The 10,194-nt window shown below is 38.2% G+C and overlaps 1 protein-coding gene across 2 annotated transcripts in view; it reads left to right on the top strand.

Moving 5' to 3' along the window:
* Sgcz (sarcoglycan zeta) overlaps positions 1-7,741 on the top strand; it is a 1,052,781-nt gene extending 1,045,040 nt beyond the window's left edge. For both annotated transcript variants that reach the window (XM_031339561.1, XM_031339560.1), the window contains exons 7-8: positions 3,986-4,109; positions 6,981-7,741. In XM_031339561.1, coding sequence (XP_031195421.1) covers positions 3,986-4,109; positions 6,981-7,172 — 316 coding nt within the window. In that variant the 3' untranslated portion in view covers positions 7,173-7,741. The remainder of the gene's footprint in view (positions 1-3,985; positions 4,110-6,980) is intronic.
* Positions 7,742-10,194: the final 2,453 nt, after the last annotated feature.

Here is a 10,194-nt window from a genome sequence, read left to right as displayed (position 1 = left end):
GAATACAAAGCACTCTTTAACCACCATATTAATTTCCCTCTGGAGCTGCCTGTTCTATGAATCAATCAAGTGATCTTTAGCAGGTTGGAGTAAATCAAGATTGCCCATTTCCTTCCTATAGTTGATCTTTTATTTTTGTTCAAAGTCATTTTCACTACAGCAAAGGGGCTCATTTTATTTTCCAAAAAGTCTTTAAGTTTAGGAAATCCAAATGATTCCTATCTGTTTCTATGTCTTTTGTGGTGACATTCTGCTTTTCAAGTGGATGTGCAAAAATAAGAGGTGATGAGGTGATGGGGTCATGGGAAAGGAATCAAGGATAGTGTGTGTGTGTGTGTGTGTGTGTGTGTGTGTGTGTGTGGGAGAGAGAGAGAGAGAGAGAGAGAGAGAGAGAGACAGAGAGAGACAGAGACAGAGACAGAGACAGGGACAGAGACAGAGACAGAGAGACAGAGAAAGACAGAGAGGAGGGGAGGAGGAGGAGGAGAGATGCACAGAAAGAGACGGAGAGAAGGAGGGAGACAAAAGGGAGGAGGAAAAGTCAAGGGATAGAGAAAAGCACAAAGTACAAACCTATGACTTACTAGTTACATTCTGACACAGGCCAGGTTACTCAAAGCTTATAGGAAGAACACAAAACTCATCTCTCCTCACTTCAAGGAACATGATATTTCTGATCTAAATATGAGTGACGATGGCCTGGGAATATGGATTCAAACTCCACCCAAATTCCATATTTGAATGTGGAAATGCTTTTGTGGAGCTTTGTTGCTGTTGTCACTGTTACTGGATGAAATTCAAAGCACCTGCAAGATATAGTTGTAGAAGGCTCATTCTCATGGGTGCAGCACATGGGGAAATTTCTGTCATAGGTTTGAGATGCTATTTCATGGCAGTTTTACTTTGGGTATTGCTGGAAAACAAGGCACTTCCAAAACTATTTAACTGATAGTCATGACAACATTAGGAAATACACAGAGATTGACAGTGATTAGCTACTGAGGGAGTTAAATATAGCCCAGTGTCATTTAACTCTGGGTCAGTAACAATTCTACTGGCTACCATCATGGAAGTTCTGATACGTCAATCAGACTAAACTAAATCTTAAGTACAGATGTGAGCTTGCTTGTTTCAAAAAATAAATACTTTCAATTCAGAGCAGATGAAACTGAGACATTGTCTCTGGCTAACATTCCTGAGCCCTCATCTTTACATTTTGGGGCAGAGGACCCTTAAGTCCATAGGACTTTATGTTAGCCATGAATATGTTTGGTGCATAAAATAAATATAAATATTACAATCATTTCCTCATTAATCATTTGATGGAGATCAAAGTGGAAAATCTCAGAATTCTCAATCTGTTTAATGTTATTACTAAATGTCAAAGACAGCATAAACAAAAACTTCGTAAAATTTTTTTTTTTTTAGTTTTTTTGGGACAGGGTTTCCTGTATAGCCCTGGCTATCCTGGAACTCACTCTGTAGACCAGGCTGGCCTTGAACTTAGAAATCCGCTTGTCTCTGCCTCCCAAATGCTGGGATTAAAGGCGTGCGCCACCACTGCCCTGCAAGCCTCTGTAAATCTTACATACACAATTGGCTATTAAATGTATGAGACGTAAGCTTGACTTTTCTCTTCAGAAATAAGTTGAGTCAAGTTGATTACTGGGTAAAATTAAATTGTTTCTCTACTTAAATGCGTGCAAGTTACCTTTTATTGACAATTGGAGTGATAATCTGTCTTAAGATATTAACATATTTGTATTTTTAGGTTTGTTCTTATCTAACTGCTATGCAAATGGCTCATCCATATCAGCCATGAGTGATTTTAATAATGATAGTTTTAACCAAGAAAACATTGAAATGCCATTGGCCACAGATGCCTTTCTTAAGGTAGGGTGACATTGTATATAAGGATTATGAAATATAATTTCAAAATTCAGATTTTACATTTTGGATAATGTATGAAAAAGGTCAGTAGTAGGTTCTACTAAGTAATTAGACTCTGAGTACATGCTTTTTTTTTTCAAATTTCCTGCTCTGTTTTTATCCAAACAAAAAAATATAAGCACACCTTATAAACAGGTATTTTTTTTTAGAAGCCTTATAGTTTTAAATACTCAAGTGAGCAATAGAAGATAAAGTTTCACAGGACCAAGGGCCTTTCCTCCCATTGATGCCTGACAAGGCCATCCTCTGCTACATATGAGGCTGGAGTCATGGGGTGCTCCAAGTGCCTCATAGAAGCAGGGGGAGGGAGGATGGGATAAGGGGTATCTAGAGGGGAAACCAGGAAAAGGGATAACATTTGAAATATAAATAAAGAAAATAACGAATAAAAAAAATAAAACCGAGATAAAGTTTCAAGGTCATTTTCTCTCAGAAGGTAGAATAACACCAATACTAACAATTGTAGAGATCACATGTAACTGTAGAGTCTCCTATTGGATATCACCTTCAAGTCTGTAAGCGTGGTTTCTCTGTTGAGTCTTTGCTTTTCAGAGACATGTTTGATGAAGTTCTTTCTGCAAACAGCTCTGGGTCTTGTCTTAGAGGGAAATGTCACCTTGGATCATGGTGTGGGAAAGTCTGAGAGAAGTCTTTTCCTGAAGCCCTGTGATGAAAAGAAATGAGGCAGCTCTATCAGCAATGGAAGGGCTTACAAAACAACAGCAATAACAGCAACAACAACAGCTGGTGCCTGCCACTTCTCCTGCTTGGAATTTCATAACTACATCCTGCTGACTTTTGACTTTCCCCTTGCTGATTTTTCTTCCAGAAACTGCTGTCATTTAGTCTGAGACCATTGCAATGAAACAATGAAGGTCATTCAACATGTAAAATATGTTTTTATGTTAATTTCCATACTTTTAAAGCATATTTCAAAACATTTAAAGTTAACAAAATTTTAAGGGTACACCATTCAGGAATTGCAATAATAATTACAATAATAATGATTTCTATTCAGGTTTTTATATATACAAAGCTGGAACTCTTTATTAAAAAATACATTCATGGAAAATTATTCCAATTTATTTATTAAAACCCCATCATTAATATTGATTATATATTAAAAATTTAAATATGCAAACTCATGATGGCGACCTACTTTGTGAGCATGATAAAAAGAACTAGCATAAGGAAATGTTATTAAATTATGATACATGAGAGTAAATAATTGATAAGAACAAATGAAGATTTTATAATGAGCCAAAAAAACATAGATAAAGTAATGAAAAAGATTGTCCTGACACTTAACTGGGCTTGAAATCATTGTAACAAAAAGTGAGGATATAGGTTTATGCTGATTCTATGTAAAGAAAGTTAGTTAAATCTAGCTTACTGACAGCCCCACCTGGGGAGCCATCCCATATACAGTTACCAAACCCAGACACTATTGCGGATACCAAAGAGTGCTTGCGGACAAGACCCCGATATAGCTGCCTCCTGAGAGGCTCTGCCAGTGCCTGACAAATACAGAGGTGGATGCTCTCAGTTAGCCATTGGACTGAGCCTAGGGTCTCCAATGGAGGAGCTAGAGAAAGGACCCAAGGAGCTGAAGGGGTTTGCAGCCCCAGAGAAGGAACAACAATATCAACCAACCAGTACTCCCAGAGTTCCCAGGGACTAAACCACCAACCAAAGAGTACACATGGAAGGACCCATGGCTCCAGCCACATATATAGCAGAGGATGGTCTTGTCGGACATCAATGGGAGGAGAGACCCTTGGTCCTGTGAGGGCTTGATGCCCCAATGTAGGAGAATGCCAGGACAGGGAAGTCTGAGTGGGTGGGTTGGTGAGCAGGGGGAGGGGGCATGGGATAGAGGGTTTTTGGAGGGGAAAGGGGGAAAGGGAATAACATTTGAAATGTAAATAAAGAAAATATCTAATTAAAAAAACCTTAAAAATCTGACTCACTAATGCTTATTTTTTTCAGTCCCTTCTAAGTTTTCTTTCATAAGTGATATTTTCCTTTCCTTTAGACTTGAATCACCAACCAGATCCTTGATAATGGAGGCTCCACGCGGGGTCCAGGTGAGCGCTGCTGCAGGTGACTTCAAAGCTACCTGCAGGAAGGAGCTGCATTTACAGTCCACAGAAGGGGAGGTGAGTCTCTAGGTAGGGTTGACCCTCAACTGCTGAAGGTGGTGCTTTGTACAACACTTGAATCGGGTTCCAGGAGACACACTGAGCTGCTTCATGAGAAATTCCAAGCTTTAGAAATCTTGATGCCTCTTTAATATTGCATTCAATAAGCTCCTTCTACTTTCTACTAAAATGTACTCATTCCAAAGACACTTTTAAATAGACCTCCAAAGTCTTGTTGCTTCAATGTTAGCTTTAAACATTAGAATGAAAGCAGTCCCTCTTTACGTGTCTCTTTGCATCTTTAGACTGGTTTTTCTGAAGGTTAATCAGCTTGTGCTGTTAGAGTCAGAAAACAACAAGAATTTTGGAAATACTGCTCATGGCCAACTGGATCACTATAGATAACAATTATATAGCTGTTCAGAAGGCCTGAAGGCAAAATTTGGAATATGTTTACCATAAAAATTGAATTCTATGTGTAGCTAAGTATAGCTAACCCAATTTAAATATTATACAGGTTTCACATAGATCAAAAATTGAATAACATCCACTAATGTACATTTTTACAGTTTTATATATCTGACGAAAATTAGTTTAGAAGAAAGGAAATGTTTTTCTTAAAGTGCTTTATGTTGGTTTGTTTTTCTGCCCAACATCAACAATACCACAAAAGGACAAACTGATCATTTATCAAAAACATAAATCCCTGCCTTTAGATAGATTCTAAACTACTTCATATCATCAGATACAGTATTCAAGCATTCAAAGTTATAGTTGAAATGAATAAGGATGGATTTTACAGAAAATGCAAGGTTGTGCTATGGATAGTCTCTGTCATTTTAGAAACAATGCTATGAGGAACTGCAAATTTGGCATGGAAGAAAACAGGAGCCATAACTGTAAATGAAGAGTTTTAATGATAAGACCACATCCATATTGCAACAACACACCCACAACAGGCATGCTAGAATGTGGCCGAGGGAGACTTTTCATTCCAAAAAATTGATTAACATTTTCAAGGAGACAAATCGTAATGATATCAGCAGGTATGGATGAAATAAACGGATTCTTGTTAGAAAGGATGGGCAGCAGCACTGGGTTCAAAGCTCTGGGGTGTGATTCTAGCCACATGATTGAGTTTCAGAGCAGATGGATTGTGTGGCTTTATGGGGCTATATAGAACAGACATACCAATTTCAGAGGCTGGAAGGTGAACAACATCACAGTAACTGCGTTGGCAGAAGAGAGAGAGGTGGGCAAGCCCATCCATCCTGCAGCCTGGAGGGGCGTAGGAATATGGTGTTTACACCAGGATCTCAGTTCTTCCAGCATCCTGCCTTATCTCTTTCTAGCAGCCAACATGGATGGATTTGTCAGGAAACTTGACCCCCTTGCGCAAATGAAAAAGTTAATATATACTCTAACTTAGATGTGAAACAAATATCCCACAGTGAGGGAATCAGATACAAAACAACTATGAGCTTGTACTTATACTGCAAGCTATCAGCAAGATGAGTTTCAGGTGATGGTGTTTGGTCACTAGAGTGGGCCATGCAAGATGTGTGACCTGGGAAAAGACCTCACCTTTCATTTGAAATGAGAGGGGAACAAGAGAGCTTTGAGCAGTAAGAATGAGACATGGTTCAGTTTGCATTTCTTGAAATATCACCCCAGCCATATGATGACTACAGAGAGATCCAAATGGATGCAAAGCCCCCAACAGAAGTCCAATAACAAATTTCTAGGTCAAGGAAGGAGAAAATTCAGCAGTTTCTCATCCTCCCTTCAACTTTGGGTTGTCTAGGCAACTCAGACTCTATGATTAATAAAGTAAGGGTCAATGAGATAGCTTAGTGATTAAAGGCACACACTGGTGATCTCGGTTCAGTCCCCAGGACCAAAAGGTGGAAGCAAAGAAACAACTTCAGTTAGCATCCTCTGACCTCCACGCAGGTACAGTGGTACATACATACACATACACACACACACACACACACACCACACACACACACACACACCACACACACATACACACACACACACACCATACACACATGAAACAACTTCAGTTAGCATCCTCTGACCTCCACGCAGGTGCAGTGGTACACACACACACACATATATACACACACATACCACACACACATGCATGGGTGGGCACCCATACACAGAGAATGAGAGAAATTCTAAATAAAGAATCAGTATATTAGAAATTATTTAATAAGTGAAAGAACTCTCTACATTGAAAGATTAGTCAAATTGGTTGTTGAAACCAGCTAACGTTTAATAGATAATTTAAGCATAATGATATGTAGAAGTATCTGTTCATTGTCATGGTTTCCTAAGTCACCTGATCTTTAGTCCGCTAGACTTTTCTGGATGTTTTAGGAATCATTTTACTCATTCTTTCACAAGTATTTTTAAAAACAAGCAATGGAGTGTGTTTTGAATAAATTCCCTCCATCTTCAGTAAGCCAATGCAGTTGGTATTCTTTCTCTATATAGTCTTGACATATATATGTTGAGAGAGAGAGAGAGAGAGAGAGAGAGAGAGAGAGAGAAGACTAAGAAGCTAAATAGAAAGCCTCTACCACAGCAGATCATTTTCTGTGTGTATGTCATGGTTGTTACTGCTCCTGATTTTAATAACTGGGCTCCTTGAGCAGATTATGCAATACTACATTTCCTGTTGGAGTCTTGTTCTCAGAACTCCACCACTCAAATTGGAAGATAGCAGCAGAGCCTGTGGACAGAGCACAGGCTTATAATCTGTTCAAAACATCATGAGCAGCAAGAGACTCAATTGCCTTGTGATGCTCTGTAGAAGGGACCAAGCTGAAATGAAATGATTTGTTTTTGTTTGTTTTTTCTTTTTTCTTTTCTTCCTAGATATTTCTAAATGCAGATTCAATCCGGCTGGGAAATCTACCAATCGGTTCCTTCTCTTCTTCACCCAGCTCCTCAAATTCTCGACAGACAGTGTATGAACTGTGCGTCTGCCCCAATGGCAAACTCTACCTTTCTCCAGCTGGGGTAGGCTCCACCTGTCAGTCCAGTAGTAGCATTTGCTTGTGGAGCTGAAGCGACTGATTTCTCCTCACACCAGAATAGCCTTTTGTTCCCGTCCGTCTGCTTCACGGTTTTGCTCGGTTTCCCCTGTGATCAGTCCAGAGCGTCTTCAGATGGACCACAGAGCAAACTGTTCCAGTATCCGCTGGGATTGGCCTTCACCTTTCCTGATTCACCATACCCAACACACAAAGTGTGACTGACTCGGCCGTGGGAAAAACATCTTCCGCAGAAAACCTGGATCGTGACCTTTGCTCGAAAGGGAGAATAATTTAGGTGCCTTTGCTACGTGGAGTGAAGCACACACAGTTAGATTTTTGCAGAACCTGGCTGCGAACTGCGCACGAACATATTACCCAGATGAAATCCCCAAATCCACTGGCGACATGAAATGCTTAACCCCGTCAGAAGACTAATTCTGCAGTCCGAAAGCACAATTTTCCATTCATCTTTTTTGGACGTAAACTTTTATCCCTGAATTTTAAAATTTTGAAGCATTATGTAATGCTTGCTTTACTAAAAAATTAAATTCAATAGGTGATTTTTAACTAAACGAAATGACGGGACAGAATCTCTCCCTGGGTCTTTCTTTCTTTCTTTCTTTCTTTCTTTATTTCTTTCTTTCTTTCTTTCAATTCAATGTGTTGGTACTCTTTGTCTACTAAGTCTGGAATTTTGTACATTAGATAATTTTGAAAGCTCTCAGCAATATAATCTTTACAAAATTAACAAAAATGCCATTATGCTGTCGTTTGTCAGATCTGGATGGCCTTATATAGTATTTATGTGGTTATTGCATGTGACACATTTGCTTTTAACAAAACATCTTAACTGTTTCAATATAAAACAGGAGGGATATACTTATGGTGGAAATTCATCGGTTATTTCTTTGAAAATTCACATGGTTTTTATCCTTAGGTTTCAGTAACACTCTTTTGTTTGCTCCATTTACATTAAACTTGATTTTAAGTGCAAAAGTTAAAACAGCCTTTAATTAAATGCTAATGTGATGCATAATGCTGAGAACTGATTCAGTTTCCACAGGGACGTCATGTTCAAATTTAGTATCCATCTTTTCATTTGCGGTTAATATTTAAGAAGGTTACAGATTAAATTATAAATTCCAGAAAGGAACATGGTAAAAAGACAAATATTCAGAAGGGGTGTTGGACAACTGCTTCCTCTATTGAGGAATCTAGTCATGTTACCATTCGACTGTTAGCCACTTCTTTCAGACTGTTAACACTACCCTTACATCGTGAACCGAAGCTCTCTCCACTCTCCACTGCTCATTTTTATAAATGAGTTCCTAATAAATAACGCCAGAGTATGATAGCTTTGCTGATCACGGTACTCTTAAACTCAAATTCTTGAAACCGACAGAATACAAGAATGTAAACTTGTAGATTTTGTAGTTTCTGAAGGTGACTTGATGACTCTGAGGTAAGTCCTTAATTTTTACCATCATCCCCTTCTTGCACCTGTGTACACTGTTACCAGGTGCATGAAAGTTACATTTCAGGGCTCTATGACTGCAGAATCTTTGAAAGTCTGCTCTCTACAGCTGAGAGGGAAGCAAACTATTGAAATTTGTTGAAGTGATTTGGTTAGTAACAATGAGAAAACTGGATAATACAACTGGCAAAGTAACCTATGGCCAAAGCTATCTCCTTTGGATTCTCAGCATTTTTAGTAGTAGGCAAAGCTCCATATCACATTCCACACTATGTAGACAGCTCTGGAAAGTATTTCACTCTGATCATTTTAAAAATTGTATTGGACTTGTGCTTTGGGGTTAGTTTATAAATCTGTAAATTAATATCAAAATAAAAGTGGAGATATATAATTACTTGAAAAGTCATAACAGAGAGCCTAATTCATTTCTAACAAAATTTTCTGTATGAAATTTGCACATTAGTCTTTGCAAAAGAGTCACACAGTGTATAAGGCAAGGAATTCGAGTCCTGAGCGTTGATCTCTGGGTTATGTTGAAGAAGACAGTCTGCATTAATTTGGGACATACCAACATTTTAGCCATGCTAAATTAAAGCAATTAAAGTATTTCCTAATCAAAGAATGTTAATTCTTGTGATTTGTAATCCTCCCTGTTTCTAAGGTCTTTAACTAATCAATTAAGCCAAATTCAGTAATCTGAGACTGTCTCCAAGTTTCAGTTTACACAGAAAAAATATAACATTTACAAAAAATATTAAATCAAACATCCTGTGGAGGCTTCTTCTAGCAAGAATGAAAGAGAGTACTTGGATGTTATATGCATAGGACACATGCCAAGAATGAAGGGTGGTAAGAAACCAAAGTGCGGAAACAAATCATAGGCTAGGAAACCTTCCGTTTCAACACTTGGGAAGCAGAGGTAGGACAATCTGTGTAAGTTTGTGAGGCCAGCATAGAGAGAGACCCTGTATCAGTCAATCAACCTATAATTAGAGAATAAATAACTCAGAAATAAATTAAAGGAAGCAGCTGGCAACTTTGCAACTCGAACATATTCTGGAAAATCCAGACAGTGAAGAAGATTCAAACTCAAAAAATTTAGATATTCAAATTCCTGTTAAAGAGAAAAGAATGTCATCAGTGACTTCCTTATACAATAGTACATGAATGACTTGAATTGATTGTTTAACAGCTTTAAGATTTTTTTGGGCACAGTAATATGAAAGTCAAAGCTTCTATTCAAGGCTTAGATCGATCCTGAAGTCTTTGATTTCCAAATAGAAAAATCACTATTTCTTTGATGATAAGGAGGTTCAGAAACCAAGGAAAGGATTTATCCATTGCTTTCCAAATGCAATTTTACAGATCAGAATGAACCCAGAAACACACACAGACACAGGCACACACACACACGCACATACACACACACACACACACACACACACACACACACTACACTTTATTTAAATGATCCAAATTCTATTTTCTTGAAATCACATTGAATAGATATTCAATAGTTGGTCCATAATGGACTCTACTCAGCTAGGTTGTTTATCTTCTCTTAACTTCACATTTAGTT

This window comes from Mastomys coucha, unplaced genomic scaffold (genome assembly GCF_008632895.1).
Source record: "Mastomys coucha isolate ucsf_1 unplaced genomic scaffold, UCSF_Mcou_1 pScaffold22, whole genome shotgun sequence".
Taxonomy (NCBI): Eukaryota; Metazoa; Chordata; class Mammalia; order Rodentia; family Muridae; genus Mastomys; species Mastomys coucha.
This window is presented reverse-complemented; position numbering and strand designations above follow the sequence as displayed.